This window comes from Lepidochelys olivacea (assembly GCF_965140295.1).
Source record: "Lepidochelys olivacea isolate rLepOli2 genome assembly, chromosome: 2".
Lineage (NCBI taxonomy): Eukaryota > Metazoa > Chordata > Testudines > Cheloniidae > Lepidochelys > Lepidochelys olivacea.
The window spans coordinates 112,708,944-112,728,336 of record NC_140412.1 but is presented as its reverse complement, the minus strand read 5'-3'; the positions used below and the strand labels follow the sequence as shown (position 1 = coordinate 112,728,336).

The 19,393-nt window shown below is 42.3% G+C and overlaps 1 protein-coding gene across 1 annotated transcript in view; it reads left to right on the top strand.

Annotated features, from left to right (window-relative positions):
• ATXN1 (ataxin 1) overlaps positions 1-19,393 on the top strand; it is a 283,979-nt gene that overhangs the window by 246,534 nt on the left and 18,052 nt on the right. The window contains exon 6 of the mRNA XM_084619906.1: positions 8,861-10,901. Within this exon, the coding sequence (XP_084476032.1) occupies positions 9,021-10,901 (1,881 nt within the window). The 5' untranslated portion in view covers positions 8,861-9,020. The remainder of the gene's footprint in view (positions 1-8,860; positions 10,902-19,393) is intronic.

The window sequence follows — 19,393 nt, the reverse complement described above, 5'->3', positions numbered from 1 at the left end:
TTGAACTTACAAATGTAGAATTGTATACAAAAAAAACCCTGGGTTCAAAAATAAAACAATGTAAAACTTTAGAGCCTACAAGTCCAATCAGTCCTACTTCTTGTTCAGCCAATCGCTTAGACAAACAAGTTTGTTTACATTTGCAGAAAATTCTGCCTGCTTCTTGTTTACAATGTCACCTGAAAGTGAGAACAGGTGTTTGCAAGGCACTGTTGTAGCCGGTGTCACAAGATATTTACATGCCAGATGCGCTAAAGATTCATATGTCCCTTGATGCTTCAACCACCATTCCAGAGGATATGGGTCCATGATGAAGGCGGGTTCTGCTCGATAGTGATCCAAAGTAGTGCAGACTGATGCATGTTCACTTTCATCATCTGAGTCAGATTCTACCAGCAGAAGGCTGATTTTCTTTTTTGGTGGTTTGGGTTCTGTAGTTTCCGCATCAGGGTGTTGCTCTTTTTAAGACTTCTGAAAGCATGTCTTCCACACCTCATCCCTCTCAGATTTTGGAAGGCACTTCAGATTCTTAAATCTTGGGTCAAGTGCTGTAGCTATCTTTAGAAATTTCACATTGGTATCTTCTTTGCGTTTTGTCAAATTTGCAGTGAAAGTGTTCTTAAAATGAACATGTGCTGGATCATCATCCAAAACTGCTATAACTGCTGTTTATCCGAGAATGCAGGTAAAACAGAGCAGGAGACATACAATTCTCATCAGTCACAAATTTAATTAATGCATTATATTTTTAACGAGCATCATCAGCATGGAATATCTTGCAACACCAACTACAACAGTGCCATGTGAACACCTGTTCTCACTTTCTGGTGATGTAATTAAGAAGTGGGCAGCATTATCTCCTGTAAATGTAAACAAACTTGTTTCTCTGAGTGGTTGGCTGAACAAGAAATAGGACTGAATGGACTTGTAGGCTCTAAAGTTTTACATTGTTTTGTTTTTGAGCGCAGTTATGTGACAAAAAAACCTGATAGAGATTGCACTTCAGTACTTGTATGAGGTGAACTGAAAAATACTATTTTTTGTTTATCATTTTTCCAGTGCAAATATTTGTAATCAAAAATATAAAGTACACTGTACACTTTGTATTTGAGTTGTAATTGAAATCAATATATTTGAAAATGCAGAAGAACATCCAAAAATATTTAATAAATTTCAAATGATTTCTATTATTGCTTAACAGCGCAATTAATCACTCGCGGTTAATTTTTTTTAGTTAATCACGTGAGTTAACTGCGATTAATGGTCACCCCTAATTTAAAGCTATAGATGCTTATCCTAGGAGAATTAGTGGATGTACAGTATCTGTTTCTCTATTTGCTAGGTGGATTCCAATACAGTGGAAAGCCATATGTGTAGTTATCCAGTTCTTTGGGTTTACAGTAGTTCCTAGAGGTTGTGGTATGCAGTTTACATACTCCTAGTTAGACCCAGTTTGTACCCCAAAAAGCGTACATTGAGGCCTTTACTAACTGATGAATAGTGCTGCTTCATTCTCCACAGGATTGGAGAGCCTTGGAGTCCGTACCCCCTTGCTTGGATGAGGCCTCCTTTCTTATCAGTGTTGCCCACTCTCACAGTTTTATCCCAAGTCTTGCAATATTTTGAGTTGTTTTTTTTAATGCCCCAGCTCCTGGACTCAGAAGTTTACATGGGAATCTCAGCTTTCATTTAAAAGAAAAAGTAAGTTTCTAGCCCTCAAAGCAGGAGCATGAGAACCCTAAAGGTTCAAACACAGGAAGGCTAATAAAAAGACCTAAAATGTATAATTTAAAAAAAAAATCTCATGAGTTTTAAGCCAATCTCGTGTTTTTTGTAGGGGCTTGATTCCATGACTTTTGAATGCCTGGGATTGGCAGTACTGTGGAATTTGCAGGGAATTTCTGGGGACTCCAGTGAGGATGGTGCCTGTGAAGTGGAGGGGGAGACATTACTGCAGCCCTTAGTCTGCAGCAGTTGCTGTGGAGTGGCTCTGTAGCTTTGGAAGGGCATGGCTACACTAGAGTTTACAGTCCTAAGGTTGCGTTGATGCAACTGCACCGCTGTAAGCTCTCTAATGTAGCTGCTCTACGCCAGTGAGAGAGAGCTCTCCTGTTGGCTTAACTACTCCAGCCCCCTGAGCAGCAGAAGGGGTGATTTATTCACCCCAGCTAGCAACATAAATTATTCCGACATAAGCTATAGCGTAGACATAGCTGGAGAGAACACAATCCCTTCACAACTTGCTTACTCGGCCTGTGTGCAGAGAACAAGCTTTGCTCCAAAGTAACTCAGTGCAAAACATTCCAGAAAGGAAGTTTTAACATTTGTTAAGGGCTTTGACATGAGAAATGTGAGAGTAAGGACTCAGAGAATGTACGGCTAAGAATCCATGCTAATAATATTTGAAAATGGCAGTATAAAATTACAGTGCAATAGACATGTGGCTGCATGTCTAAATCTATGCACAGATAGGTGTGTTCTTCTGTTGCTGCCTTCAAAACTCATTGCATGATTATTCATAACTCTGTGGGGGGAAAGGAGGGAGCATCTTTTCCTTGTGCACAGAGGTACAGGGTTATGTGATAATGCCCAAGTAAAATGACTTGGGAAATCTGCAAACTTTTGAAAGTTAAATCCACCTCTAAATTAATCATAATGCAGCAAGTTAATAATAGCACAGTGAGTAACTGTCACTCTTGTGCAGCTCACCAACATCCATCATATGAGATAATTAAGTCTACATAACTAAAGTAATTGTAGTAGAACATTGCCACAGGATAAATATGCCCTGCTTAGAAAATAAAGATCTCACCTTCATCTCAACAAATTCAGCACGTAGGTAACAGGAGCAGACAGTTATCCTGTGACAGTGTTCTCTTGCATTAACATTGTTTTCTAAATAATCTTTCTGTGACACACATTTATAAATGTCATAAAATAAGTGAATGACTCAGCTGGAAAACATGGCAGTCCAGTGTTGTGAATATACTGCCACTCACTCCCTTTGGAGATTGCGTTCCCTAAATCATCAGCTAATCACAACTCTGACCCCATACATGCGCACGTGTACACACACAGACACACACACACACATCATAAAATATTGATGCATCATTGAGCTATTGGATAGCTCACATCCAATGCTCTCCTGCTTCAAGTTGGCTTATATCAGTTGCTTTTTATATGGAGCACAGGATATCTGATCTGATGGGGAGGGTACTTGTTGCTCACTCAGCAAAAATGGTATCAATTTGCTATGGTGGATTCTCAAAAGTGTACTAAGTGTCAACACCACAGTGGACAATTTCATGCAGAGACAAGTGTTGATCAGGAATCTTTTAGTTCTGGGAAAAGATTTTCAAATTTTGTCAGCATTTTTTTATGTTTCTTGTTAATGGATCGCTGCAGCTGGCCCTCCTGGGAAATCTGCCAGAGAACTGTGAAATTGGTAGGATTGAACCATAAACTTAAGTCGCTGTTGTTGGTCGGCACTAAGCTACACATGGCAAAGCTAATGAAATCTGTGCCAGTTACAACTATGAATATGTAGCTGGCAGATGTTAGTGTGTAGAGTTTGGTGAAAGCTGGCGTATAGATCTGAGAATCAGAACGTAGCTGCAGAGTTGTCCGCAACTTGGCCATCTTCTGATCTACACAAGCCCAAACCTGCAGGATGCTGAGCTTCTGAGGTGTGTGGCTGACTTGTCTCTTCTCCTGTTGACTTCAATGGGAGTTGAGCGTGCTCGCTACTTTGCAGGCTCAAGCCTTGCTTGTCTAATAGGTGTTCTGGACAACATTGATGGGGTGTGCAGTTAATTCGGCAGGGCTGTATACAGCATACCATGACAAAGTTGTGCCACACTTTGATTCAAGGGTCTGTCTTTTCAATGCATGGTTTGATTATTAAGTGGGATCAAATTGAATTGCTCTGTACTTGTCTGACAGAACATGGTGACTGGCAGCAGGCAGTGCATTGTGTATTGACTTGCTTGGTGAGTGAAACCGCCAGTCGTGGCTTGTGTGGGAAAATGCAGTACTAAAAACTGGTAATAACGTGTATTACCAGGATGGGGTCTCCAGGGCCTTTCCTCTCTCGTAGGCTGTTGTGAATACATCTTAGGTTGATGACTGAAAGTTGTTCTCCTTTGATGACTGTTCTGTGGCCGATGTGAAAATGAGCTTGTGGCCTCAGTCCTATTTCTAGTGCATAAGATTGGTACTACCTGATACCCTCGTTAGCAGTCTCAGCAGAAAGACTAGGACATGGGGCCACGTTTGTAAAGGCAATTAGATACCTAAAGATTCAGTTAGGAGCACAGTGGGATTTTCAAAAGTGCCACAGGGCCTAATTCCTAGTGGGAGTTGCAGATCCCACTAGACATGTATCTACATCCTTAATCACCTAAATGCCTTAAAAAATCTGGCTCACGGAGTCTGCACTCCCCTCCGGCCCACAGAGGTGGTTTTTTATGTCAGGGATAAAGCATATTGTCAAGGCATTAAGGGAAGCTTGTATTGCTATTATGGCCCTTGGTGGACCTACTGTATCGATATAGAAAGGATTTCGGTTTCCACAAATATCAGTCAGGCTCTTTTCATGAGCTTTACATTCATTAGAAAAATAACTATGCAAATACCATTCTGGTAGGTAGATGTGTTGAGGCCTTTGTGGAAACAGATTACAATTTAGCATGAAAGTGCATATTCTGAGCCCTACTGAACAATCCATTTGGGACCCGCACAGACCTAGATGGGGACTCCTCCAACTTGAGCCTTTCCAGGAATTTGATTGTGGGCAGGCCGCCAGCCAGCACTGGCTACCCAGACACTTCAGCAATGTTCCATGTGCACTAGCTGCCAGGGATATCAAAGTCCAGCTGTTCTTGCCAATCTCCTCTGTCCCCTTTACCTCCTCAGCCTTACACACACACACAGTAATGATCATCCAGTGTTTATTGCTGTTTTACACGTCCTTCAAATTCTGATTGAAAACTCTCAAGCTCAATGAGAAAAGGAAATCTAGGAGTCGGGAATGACTTACGATCCAGAAAAGTAAACATGTAAATAATAAATGTTAAACAAAGCCATACCTAGGGGTGCAAGCAGGATGGAAATGTGACTCTAGGATAACAAGTGAAGAAGGAATTAACTTCATCCTCTACCTCATCCCTTTGGGCGGTCCTTTTGCCCTCTTCACTTTGCCCAAACAGGCCCCGTTCTATCCTTGTGGTTGTGATTGAAATTATACTTAAAATATTAGGCCAAAGCTTACAACTCCATTGGAAACACCTAAGTAAAAGAGGGCTGATTTTTGATTCAGTGGGTGCCTACCATTTCTGAGGATCCTGTCGCTTGTCTATATGATAAGAGTTAGAAGTAGCCAGGTTTGAGAATTTTGGCCAATATTTACATTTCACTTGGAATCTCCTTTCTATTAATATTTTGTTCTTTCCCTCTGTTAGCTTGTTTGTCCTCCATTCTCCAGAACCTGGACATTATGGGAAGCCCTTTTGTTGCCACTGATTAAGAGCAGAATTGTATGAAATATTTGCAAAAAAACCAAAACGAAACCACGCAACCATTTAAAATTCGTCAGGTTTCAGATCTTATTACAAAGTCAACACTAGGTTGATCACAAAAGGTTTGGTAAGACTCCGGGTGACCTTTTAAATGACGTAGGACTCATTTATGTTTTTCCCCTCATCATCAGAAATCCATCATTTTGCAGAAATTCAATGCAAAAGCTGTTGATAATTGGCTGTTTACAAATAAAGGGGCTGTTGATTCTTGCCTGTCTTTATTTAGCTAAAATTCCTACTGAGTCACAGTAGTAATAGATTTCCCTGGCTCACTGGCAAGTCCTTGTAGCTGGGCGTATCAGCTTGTATTGTGCGTGGAACTGTGTCTGAAAAGGCGCTCTCAAGAAATTATTTTTTTAAGCTTTGCATATTCTTTAATATAGTCACCTAAAAGCCATTTTTTCTCCTTCAAATGTTGTCCCTTTCTTCCTAACATCATCATCATCATCATAAATAATACTTGGTGAGTATTTAAAGAGCTTTCAAGAATTAACAAAGCCTCTCAGGACTGTTGTACTATACCTGTTTTACACATGGACAAATTGAGAGAGAGAATTTTTAAGTGAGTCATCCACAATCTGGCAGCAAATCAGTGTCAGCGCTCAGGTTGGAATAAAACCCAGGAGGCCTGACTTCCATCCGCTGCTGTAAGCACTGGAGACCACGCTGTCCCTCGCAGCAGTATTTTTGCCTGGGTTTGGCAGAGAACTGAAGCTAATATAGCTGCTTTTGTTCAAGAACTCTGAAACCTACAAATAACTTGTCCACCTGCCAATGTCATCTTAGTTCTACCTAGCAGTAATTATTGCTATAAAAACAGCAATGGAGAAGCACAACAATTAGTATTTATGTAGGGGCTATGCAACTAATGCTGGTGGTTGTTTATTTTCGATTTTAAAATTTTCAGAAATGGAATAATCAACTTGAAAAGGAGACTGCCCTGGACCATAGCATACTTAAAAATTTCCCCCATAAGATTCTAATATCTTGAAGGCACCTCAAATTTGGGCACATAAATCCACATGATGGCCTTAAAGCGAGATTTAATCTCAGTCTGCAATGTCTCCAAAATATTATGCAAGAGTTGTACAGCAGGTTTATTGTTCTATGCTTTGTACTAGACCCAAAGCAATGAAGGTAGGGGATATAAAAGGAATATTATTTGCTGTGAGATAAGAAAACTATTACTCATATGTAGTGGTCACATTTAATGTCTGTTACATCATCAGTTTCCACTAAGCGATGCTCTGACTTGTGTGTGTGTCTGTCTCTCTCTCTCTCTCTCTCTCTCGTAAGAAATTATGTTCTGAGTGTGAGGAATAAGATTTCTGAACGCCCACCCTTGCATATCTTTAAAAAAACAATTTAGCAGTACAGATGCCAAACAATGGCTGGAAGGGCATGAGAAGAGTTTTATTTTCTGTAAAGTTTTAATTATAAAACAAGGCAAGCAGGAGTTCATGATATCTGGGAGAAAATACTGTGACTATAAAAAAAAAAAAAAAGTCGGGATTGACATTATTGACTGGTGTGACATTATTTTCTTTAGAGAGACAAGGTGGGTGAGGTAATATCTTTTATTGGACCAACTTCTGTTTGTGAGAGAAACAAGCTTTCGAGCCACACAGAGCTGCTCTTCCTCAGGTCTGGGGAAGAAACATCAAGCCTCAAAGCTAGGGGTGGGACAGATTGTTTAGCATAAGTAGTTAGCACAGATAGTACAGGACCAGTCAAGGCAGAGTGACCCGTTAACACCTCTGCAGTCACCTGACAAAAAGGGGGGTTAGGGGGATACAGATTGTTGTAATAAGCCATAAATCCAGTGTCTCTGTTCAGTCCATGATTTTTAGTGTCTAGCAGAGTAATGAATTATTGAGTATTTTCTTTAGCAGGTAATGAAAGAATTAGAGACACTTTGTTCCCTATATCAAGGATGGCAAAAATAGTCTTCTAGCTAGAGCAGAGGGAAGAGATGACATTTTGCTTAAACCCTATATAAAATTATGAGCCTTTGGGTTCCTGTTATCTCTGCTCTTAAGATGGGCGCAAATTAGAACCCCACACCCTGCAATTTTGGTAAATTCAGATTGGCATCCAAGTTTGCTGGTGGCCTACATTCTCTTAACAGGAAGGGACAGACTCGTACATCTCTGAACTCTGGGAACATTCAGACCCAAATTCTGATCTGAACTTTGGTGCTCTGCTTCTTGGCTATGAAATCCTCAACTCGAGCTGTGGCTCCTAGGAGGAATATTTAATCTGCTTCTTGTTAGAGAGCAATTCCCATTGACTTTGTCCCTGCACTAGTGGAAATCTGTTTGTTACATACAGCAGCTGTGCCTCATAGTTCATTGGTTGCTAGGAAACAAGGGAATATGATCCAGTAGGAACTAAGTCTAGGGTCATCATCCTGGTTTATAGTTTTAAATGTGTTGGTACAGTTTAACCTGTGCAGGCAGATAAGCGGCAACCAATCATTTTTCCAGAGTAGAGATCTACATGGTCACTTTCCTGTGAGTGGCCAGTAGCACAGGGGGCTCAAAAAGCACCAAAAACCTCATGAGAAATCTGGCTCCCAGCCACCTTTGGCTTTATGCTACTGCTGTAAATAAATGGCTTGGCTGAGGTTTAATGCCATGCTAGTAGTTGAAGGGCACTTGTGTCTCATTGTAATGAGCTGTGGCATGAGGGGAGAGAAAACAAGATAACTGATGTGTTTGCTGTGCAGACTGAAGCGAAATGAAGTCACTGGTGGTGACTCCAGGGCATAAGAGTTGAGAAGTAATGCACCTTACTTATACACTGCTAACAGCTACTTGTTGCTAATGTAAATATTTTCCATGTGTGTTCTTCAGATCTCTCTGTCATGTAGTGCGAGATAATGCAGTGATCCCATGCTGTAAAACACACTATGGTGGATCATACAATCATTTGTGGGGGTTGGAGGGTGAGAGAGAAGGAGAATGAAATACATATTTTGAAAACACAAGCCGTTTTCACACAGGAAGAAAGAAGGCACCTCCAGGTGTTACAAAATAAGTTGTCACTGTTAACTACTGAAAATTATGTACTTTGAGTTTTGATTTGTCTAATGTCTTAATATTTTTCATGATGTGTTGTTAACTGATCTGTCCAGTGTTTAGCTGCTTTTACAGTATAGCAATAAATGAATCCTTGGAGTGCATGCAGCACTAAAGGTCTGGTCTTAATTTTGTAGAGAGTTTTTTTTTTCTCCAGTGCTAATATTTTGGTTTCCCTTTTCCCCCTCTTTCTCGTTCCAGAATCCAGAGCAGCTGTTGGAGCATTGTGCTCACAGGGAGATGATTCCTCATGAAGTCACTGGATCCCCTTCAGAAATCAAATGTGACTTTCCATTTATCAGACTGAAATCAGAACCAGCCAGACAGTGAAGCAAGAACAGTGGAGGGGGGACGGCGAAAGATGAAATCCAACCAAGAGAGGAGCAACGAATGCCTGCCGCCCAAAAAGCGAGAAATCCCCACCACCAGCCTGCCGTCCGAGGTGAAGCCAGTGATTCTGTCAAACGAAAACCACCGCACAGACAACTTAACATGGCTCACCAGTACACCCAGCAGCCAGAGCAGCATGGGGGGAAGGCACAGGCCTGGAGGGAGTTCAGTGGAGATTGGTTTACAGCAGGGTTTACACAAAGCACCGTCTACAGGAATGGACTATTCCCCGCCGAGTGCTCCCAGGTCCGTTCCAGTCTCAACAACACTTCCCACAGTGTACTCGCCCGCACTCTCACAGTCAGGGACGCCTGTATCCCCGGTGCAGTACACGCACCTGCAGCACACTTTCCAGTTCGTTGGGCCCCCGTACAGTGGACCATACGCCGGATTCATCCCCTCCCAGTTGATTTCCCCGACAGCCAGTTCCGCAACTTGTGCGGCAGCCTCTGCCTCTGCTGTTGCAACCACTCCATCCCAGCGTTCCCAGCTGGAGGCTTATTCCACTTTCCTGGCCAGCATGAGTAGCTTAAGTCAGCAGGGGCACAAAGTTGAGCAGCATCTAGTCAGGACACCTGGATTGATTGCAGCAGGGTCTCCTCCACCGACCCAGCAAAACCAGTATGTCCACATTTCCAGCTCTCCCCAGAGCACAGTCAGAAATGTGTCTCCTCCAACCATCCCAGTCCATTTGCATCCCCACCAAACGGCGATTCCACACACCCTCACCCTCGGCCCCTCCTCCCAAGTGGTGGTGCAATACTCGGACTCCGGGGGCCACTTCATCACGAGGGATCCTACCAAGAAAGCTGAGAGCAGCAGGCTGCAGGCAATGCAGGCGAAGGAAATACTGAATGGAGAGATCGAGAAAAGCAGGAGGTATGGCCTCTCGCCCTCTGGAGATGTGAGTCTAGTCAAAGCAGGCAATAAACCAGCTCCTCATCATTATGAGACCAGACATGTCGTGGTGCACTCGAGTCCTGCCGAGTACAGTGCACGGGATTCCTCAGGCATCCGGGCCTCTGTTATGGTTGTACCAAACAGCAGCACACCTATTACGGAGATGGAGATACAGCAGGCCACCAACAGAGAAACTCCTCCCTCAGTCCTCAACGACAAGGGAAATCTGCATTTAGGAAAGCCAGCCCACAGGTCCTATGCTTTATCTCCGCAACAGACTATGGGCCATGAGGGGGTGAAAGCGGTCGCCACGCTGTCCCCCCACACTGTCATTCAGACCACCCACAACGCCTCAGAGCAACTCCCTGTCGGACTGCCTGCGACAGCCTTCTATGCCGGGACCCAGCCACCGGTAATCGGTTATCTGAGCAGTCAGCAGCAAGCGATTGGTTACCCTGGAAACCTGCCACAGCACCTGGTGATCCCTGGCACCCAGCCACTGCTTATACCAGTTGGCAATGCAGACGTTGAATCATCAGGAGTAGCACCTGCTATAGTCACTTCATCTCCCCAGTTTGCAGCAGTGCCTCATGCATTTGTCACTACCGCCATTCCTAAGAGTGAGAATTTCAGTGCTGAGGCGCTAGCAACCCAGCCAGCCTACCAGGCAGCCGTGGTGCAGGCCCAGATCCACCTCCCGGTGGTGCAGTCTGTAGCTTCTCCAACGGCAGCTCCTCCTACACTGCCTCCTTACTTCATGAAAGGGTCAATCATTCAGTTGGCCAATGGGGAGCTGAAGAAAGTAGAGGACTTAAAAACAGAAGACTTTATACAGAGTGCAGAAATTAGCAATGACCTGAAAATAGACTCCAGCACAGTGGAGAGGATTGAAGACAGCCATAACCCAGGCATTGCTGTGATACAGTTTGCAGTTGGAGAGCATCGAGCACAGGTAACGAGCATTGCAAATTGTGGGCATAGGTGGAAAGATACCAATTTTATCTTCCTGGAAACAACTTACCTTATGGCGCCTTGCAAGAGGGAGTTTTGTTCTTAATTCTTCATCTGGCACACACCTAACAGCGCACGCCACGTTAGATCTCATGGCCCAAAGTCACCCCTTGTATGGTGCCAGTGGAGTTATACCAGGAATAAATCAGGCCCATTTTATGCAATGGTAGATCTTGTTTTGGGAAACTACGGGACCTGATTCTCCTCTCACTACCAGTTTAAACTCAGTTTAAGTCAGTGGAGTTACACCAGAGTAATGCTGGGAAAAGAGGAGAATCATCTTATGGTTTGACTATGCTTGGGGGAAGGAATCATTTGTGTACTTGTTTCAAATTGTTAGCTCAACAACCCAGAACATATTGCAAATCTGTAGGCATTAGTACTATTACTTGTTTGTATTAGGATAATGCCAGATGGTCCCAACCAACATCAGAGCTGCACTGCACATAGTAAAAGAATGGTCCCTGGTCTGAATAGTGTACAATCTAAATAGACAGGACAGACAAAGGACGGCAGGGGAAGCAGAAGCACAGAAGGGATTTGCCCAAGGTCACAAAGCAGGTCAGTGCCAGACACAGGAATAGAATCCAGGTTTCTGAGTGTCTAATTCATTGCCCTATGCACTGGGACTGTAGGCAGTGATAGTACTGGGAACAGGCCGCATTGTACTTTATAACTAGAGGACCCAAAGAAAGGATCAAATCTGAGCCATGATCCTAGTGGTATTAAAATGTAAAATTACTCAGTTTAAACCTCAGAAAAGTATATGCTTTTCATTCGGACAGTTGATTTTTAGTTTTGCCTGATTCCTGCTTCAGAAGGCTCCAGTACCGTTCAGTCTCGAATGAAAAACTGTCTCTGAGGGGTAAAGAGGGGACAAGGCTGTGAATTTCCATGGCTTGAAATTTGAAGCTCTCTTGGAATGCTTTCACTCACACAGTGAAGGCACTGAAACGCTACACAGAGTTTCATTCAGATTTTGGTTATGAGTCGTTTAAATGCTGCATAGCTCTCACGCTGTGTATATTCAAGGGAAATGTTAAAAGAAAAATTATCCCAGAACCTAGGCTACCCACACTTCTTCACTTTGCGTCATACTGGCTTGCATTGTAAAGAAGGAAATTGTAACTTTGCAAAGGGCCTTTCGGCCCCAGAGTTCAATGGTCATAATTAGTTAATTTGATACTGCCCAGTATCCAAGTAGCTCAGATTCCGCAGTGATGAGCAGGGGAATAGATTAGATCAATTAGATAGCAGTTTAGTTCAGAGAAGTATTTGGGTTATTTTTTGAAAAACAAAACAAATCTCAGTGCAAGTGGTTTAGATTTGGTTTTAAATATTTCTCTGCAGTGTTCAGAACCCAGACGCCGCACAATGGTGGCTGGTCCGTGAGAATCACAAAGAGAGATGGACCAGAAACTAACTGGTTTAGTATTGCTTTCCAAAATGAGTGAGTTGTAGAAGGGAAACAAACGACATCAATGTTGAGGAGTAAATTAGAGCTCTAAAATTCTTTTGGTTTTAACAATCCAAGGCCTATGCTTCCATAACTGCCTGCATACAAGTAGGTTCCTATATATGATCCGCCACTCAGGTAACTGAGCATGCAAATTAGGTGTGCAGTTGTGTTCCCATTTATGCATTGGGGCTTCTGGTATTTTCAGTAATCCATATAAGGAGGCAAGTATATTGGTTTTTTATTATGTGTGTTTTTATATTAAGAGTATCACTTTAAGAGACATACGAGGATCCACAGAATTGCTTTTCGTTTACAGCCTTCAAATCCTCAGTGATATCACTGCAGGGTAGGCTTAGAGCCTCACATCTCTTCTTCGGCTTCATGATCAGAACCGGTTTTTATAATTTGTTTATAAATTGTTGCTTAGAATAATGAGATTTCAAAGATAGTAATTTTCCATCTGCAATTTTCATCTTGCTCTCATTTCTCTCCCTCTCCAGCCAAACCACTGGTCTCTGCACCAGCAGAAGAGGTACAAATTAGTAGGTAGCATTTATGTCATGTCTTGTTCACAGATATGTCAGTGTAGCCAATGTGGTGTTGTGCTGCACACTGGGAAGAGTTCCCTTGCAGAAGGATAGAGTGCCATCATCTGGTAGAAAGCATATTCAGTTGCTGGCTATAAAAACAAAACTGCAAGACACAGTCTCATCCAGTGAAGTGTCAACTTCTCAAGAAGCCTATAAGAATCCGGCTGACGACATCCCAGTTAAAATACTCCACCAGCTGTGTTTCCCACAAGGGATGCTTCCAGAATTCAGAAAGAGTCACGTAGAGATAGGATTAAAATGTGGGTTTAATTTAGGTTTCCTGTAGATTCCAGAACTTGGGTCTCTTCCCAGATCAGCCATGTCCCAGTATAGCAGCAAGTAATTCTCTGATTTGAATTTGTCTGTTTAGAGAGATATTTTATCTGTGTGTCTGAAGTCTCTGATGACCTCATCCACAGTGTAACTTAGATATTTAAAAGCATTTTAACCTCATTAGTAGGTACACAACAATTACTGTTAGGAAATTTACAATATGAAGAGGATTTAGTTTTGTGTTGAGAGGACAGAAGTTATTCTTGCTACATATATATAGAATAGTAACAGCCCCACATTCTGATATTCTTATATGTAGAATATATATTAACTCCCAGAATACATTGGGGGAGTATATTTAAATAGGAGCTAATTATAATTAAGTATTATGACTGTAATTTTTTTTTTTTACAATTAGCTCTCATTTATATGTATACGCCCTCCAGTGTATTCTGGGGGCCTAATTATAATATTAGTATAATTTAAAATATGGAGTATTAATATAATCTTAAAATAATGTTGTTACAATCAGCTGTCATTTAAATATACTCCTCCCGATGACTTCTGGGAGCTAATTAGAGTAATGGTGAATTCGCATCTTCAGAGTCTGTACAAAAATTAACTAATCCTCGCACCATATCTGTGGAGTAGGTAGTAAAGTATTTTTATCCTTGCTTCGTAGATTTGGAAACCTGGAAAAAAAAGATTAAGTAACTTACCCAGAGCCACACAGGAATTCAGTGGAAGAGCTGTCCTTAGAAATCTGGCATCTGTGGTTCCCAATACCATGCTCAATCCGTCTGACCACACTAATCTATTATGATTATATCATTTCCTATATTTATTTTGATTGAACCAACCCTGGAGATCCTTCCTTACTTTGTTTTGTGCAGTCCTTGTCACCCTGGTGTCAAATGGGAGTTTTGTCTGAAAAAAGACCTAAAGATTTGGAACATCATTTATAATTCTTAATGTTACTCTGGTAACTGCACACACATCATCATAGCCTGTCTTTTTCCTTGCTGCAAGGAGCAGCCTTAGAAGGAAACAGAAGGTGTACAGTAATTCACCTGTACTTACATTAGATCAATACACACAGTAGAAGCAAAATAACTCTTCTACAGTGCTGGCTTTTTTAAAAAGGGTTTTGGTTCCTGATTATTGTTATGGAACAATGTGCTGCAGTGTTGTCTCCTGATGAAACTAAAGTACAGTTCAAAAAAAGAGAAGGAAGAAAATGATGAACACATCGTTCACCATCTCTGGTTTTTAATAGAATTATAGACATTCAAGATGGAAAAGCCCTATTAGGTCATCAAGTCCATCCCTGCGCCAGCGTAGCATTGTTCCCTTAAGTATATTTTAAGTGCTTCATCCAATCTAGCTTTCCATCTATTTCTGCGCACACAAATCAGTCACTCTTTCTGTTGCTTTGCTCTCCACTTTCAATTAGCCTTGGCACACGGCAACAGAAATAAGAGGGAATTAGACTATGTTTTCAGCTACAGATAGAGCGCGCTCTCTGCCATATGCTCCTGTGATCGGTACTTCATTGTTCTCTGGTCTGAGTGGCAGTAATTGTATATTCCTGTGAGTGACAGGGAGGCTATATATTGTATGTTTAAATTTGTTACTCTGTTCTCTTAGCTTCTGAAAGGGCAGCACTCAAGGCCCTGTCTGGCACTGGCAAACAGAAGTTGCTTTCCTTGTGAATCATTGGTTATTCCCCAGTGCTAGTCAGGTTTGGGATCACAGATCTGTGAAGAGCTCTCTATCTGTGCTACGATTGTTTCTCTCTCCAGGATGCCACTCTTCTGACTGCGTATGGAGAGCCCAGTGGCACTAAGATTCCAGAAGTCACTGGGTAAGAAATGTATTGTAGGGCCCACATGTTTGAAAGGTTGGAGCAGAAACCACCATACCCATCACTGATAACAAGGGCCCGGTAGAAGGAGGGCCTGTGTATCCTGGGTCCACAGCAGTCAAGCATTACAAATTTGTAATCCACATACAAACCAATTAAACTGAGGGACGGATACTCAGTCTGTGTAGGATTTTGCCACGGTGGTCAGAAAACTCTTTGACTTTCAGCCTACAGACTTTTTTCCTAGTTGTTCTATCCTGGGTCGGAGGGGTGGGGGTTTTCCCTTCTTGGTCAGGCAGGGAATTTGATGTTCCAGAAACACTGATGTCTTGAGTCTGCACACATCTTGTGAGACTCACAAAGGGCAGAGGTGTGTGTGTGTGTGTGTGTGTAGACCCAGTGCTTTCGCAGTGCAAGCTGGACCCTTTCTCCCATGGCAGCACAGTTCCCTCGGGGTGGTGCTGCCACACTCTTCCCACAGGCTGCTGCCTTTCATATCCTGCCTCCTCCTCAAGGGGAGAGGAGGAGTGACAGTGCAGGGGGGGACTCCAAGTAAGGCTAACCCAGCTTGATCAGCTTCCTCAGCTCACTCCCATTTACTGTCCTCCACACCAGCTCTGCACTGACACCCTTCCTCAGCACGGAGAGAGTGAAGAGGCAGCACTCCCCTCTGCACAGCCCCAGCACTGGGCTGGCGGAGAGCAGAGAGCCTTCCACTGCCTCTCTGGAACTGTGTGAATTACACCCTTTTATGGGATGCTGAGCTCCCTGAACCCTTATGGACTTTAATGGAAGATGAGGGTGCTCAGTCCTTCCCAGGATTGGACTCTCATACAGCAGCATAAGCAGAGAATGATGGTGTGACACGTATTATCTTAAGGCATTTGTGCCTTTATTTTCCATGTTCCATGTTTGTAGCTGGACTGATCTTTGGGACCATTAAAAGTGGCCAAAGTACAGTGGCTCAGTCAGGCTTTAATACACAACAGAGGAAGAAACTTGACCAGAAAGTAGACATTCAGTCAACAAATTAACAGCTGCAGCCCTTTTACTAGGTAGTTTCTACTTCATTGTTTGTTAAAGGAACTATAGCAATGAGCCGCAAACCTAAAGTTCTTCCATGTCTGCGTTGCTATGTAAAATCCACTGCAGTCTGAGTGATGTGGATGACATTTCATATAAATTGGCGTTCACAGTGTGTATCACAGGCATTCCAGTGCCAGGGTGTGTTTCCTGAACAACGGAAATTGCTTCCACTAAAAAATGAGTCAGACTGTGAATTAAAATGATTAAATCATTTAGATGAAACGTTCGAAGTTATTCTTTGGCTCTCTTGAAAAGTTTTGACTGTTTTCACAAATGGTTTTTACAACACTGGGATATAAAGGATCTCAGCAGCACCATCAGATGTGCTTCAAGAGGGACGTACATTTTATTTTCTTTATTGTTTAAATCCTAGAAATATGGAGACATGATTTTTAAAAGAGTCTCGCTTCTCTCCTAAGAAAATACAGCAAGGCCAGGTGATTCAGATGGAGTCACCTTTTTTAAAAAAACCTTATGCACAAGCAAAAAATGCAGGACATGTTCACTCAAGCCCCACTTTGGGGAGGGACTAAAGTTTCATTGCTTATGAAAATCAGCTGTCTTTTTAACCAGGGTTTTTTTTTTTACAGGCAGTTGTCTAAAACAGAGGCAGTTCCTAGTTTTCTTCTTTCTAAAATGTGTCCCATCTCTAACAGAGCTATATCCTGTTTGTTTGAACATCATTACTGAACCACAGAAATACCTCCGTGGTTAGCATCCTGCCATCTTTGTTATTTAAGATCACCACCTGCAATTTTGGAGGGTGGTTTTAATGAATTACATGTTAAGTACATGCTTACATATTAAACTCTGTAGAAAGTAGTTAGACATGTAATGCAAGCATTGCTTACATACAGCTGAAGATGGGAGTCAGTGAGCAGATGTACATTTCACTGAACAAGAAGTACCCCTTTGGAGAGTACATGGGGCATCTTGAGAGAAAATGAAAGAAGACCAACAGAAACAGAAGAGAAGAAGGAAAGATATAGAGACGAGGTAGTAAAATCAAAGAGAACTAATAGACTAGTAGATTCAAAGTCAGACGGTTGATCCACATCTAGATATGCACTGTACAACCAGCAGCTTCCATTCAGGTCATCACAAGCTACTGGGGTCCTCAGCACTGTTGAAAACCAAGACACTTACTTAGTTCCTTGTATATAACATTGAAAACCTTGGCTCTGGAATACTTTCTATATTATGAAGTAGCAATGGTTGGTATATACCATCTGTAATTCATTGATTAATAGAGTTTAAGGCCAGAAGGGACCATTATGACACAAGTCATAATCCATTGATAAACTGTAGGTGTAACCAACATCTTCGTTGTTGTTTGTAATTCTTTATTGACAGACTGGTCTAAAAAGTATTGTCAGACCTGTCATCGTATTATTTGAATTACAGTAGCACCTAGCAGATCATTTGTTCTTTTAATGTTTCAGCACTGTTTTAAAAAAAGAAACACATGCCTAGTGCCGGTAACCTGCATCTTTTAAAATTCTTTATATACATCTTACTCTGTTAGGAAGATACTGTGCCTAGGGAAATTCTAAAATGCTAATTGTTGGCCTAATCATACAAGTATATAGTATATATTTATAAATGTTCTAAGAAGTTCATTTAGGCATAATCAACAGAGTCATAATCTGCAGCTGTCTGCTTTTGCGTATTAGGGATTTACAGTGTAAACCCTAGTATGCGAAACGTAAATCTAAGCAAAATGTAATGGGGCTCCTTGGTTCATTGGGCTGGGAGGGCTGCACAGTGAGTTCCAAGAGAGCAGAAAGTACCTTGCGTCATTCTCAAGCTGTCCTTTCTGTACAACAGTGGCGGTGGAATTGAGGCTCCAGAGGGAGCTGCTTCCAGCCCTACTCAGCAAGACAATGCCACTGGGGTGGAAGAGAAGTATTTGGGAGAACTGAAAGGATCCTGGCTATCTTCCCCCACTACCAAACAGCATTGTGAAATGTCACAAGTCTTTGTATGCATTGGCATTGTAGCTGTGCTGGTCCCAAGATATTAGAGAAATGAGGTGGGTGAGGTAATATCCTTTATTGGACCAACTTCCATTGGTGAGAAAGACAAGCTTTCGAGCTACACAGAGCTCTTCAGGGCTGGGAAACATACTCAGAGTGTCAAAGCTAAATACAAGGTGGAATGGATTGTTTAGCATAGGTAGTCAGCACATGTTTCAAGGGACCATTGAAGGTGAAATGGCCTGTTAACACCCCTCCAGTCATAGGGGGGAAATGAAGAAGGGTGGTTGTTAGTGGGTTATATATATTGTTGTAATAAGCCATAAATCCAGTGTGTCTGTTCAGTCCATGATTTTTAGTGTCTAGCAAAGTTAATGAATTTAAGGTCCCAGGCTCGTCTTTTGAAAGTGCTATGCAGATTTCCATTGAGGATGAGAACTGAGATAGTGATTGCTTTGCAGAAAGTGTTCACCCACGGGTGATAGGGTGTTTTTGCCTTTTATCATTTTCCTGAGCGGAGTGATTGTCTGGTTTCCCCCACATAATTGTTGTTGGAGCATTTAGTGCACTGGACGAGGTACACCACATGTTGTGATAGGCATGTGTAGGACCCATGGATTTTGAAAGGTGTGTTGTTGAGGGTATTGATTGCTGTAGCAGTGGTGATATGTCTGCAAGTTGTGCTCACAGGGTCTGGTGCCGCTTTGAGTTGGTGTGTCCTGGTCTGTGGGGAGCTTGCTTCTGATAATGAGCTTGGAGAGACTGGGAGGTTGTTTGGAGGCCAGAATGGGGGGTTCAGGAAAAATTTCTTTCAGGATGGGGTCCCCAATGAGTATAGGTTTAGCTGTTTAATGATACCCTGTATGGGTTCCAGTGTGGGATGGTAGGTAACAACTCTGGGTGTACAGTCGGAGGGGGTTGTATTTCTGTATTATAGCAGGTTTTCTCGAGGTATTGAGGAGAAGCTTGAGCTGCATGTGGAAGACTGAAAGACAATGGTGAGTTTCAAGAAGGGAGAGGAGAGGTGGGAAGAGAAGATGAATGTGGCAGCGGCATTTTGGATAGACTAGTGAGGAGAGAAGGGGAGGCCAGAGAAGTGGAACAATATGCTTAGCAATGTGCTGGTGTTTGGGCAATTGAAATAGAACAAAGGGCATTTTTGGAGATAATGGAACAGGAGAAGCA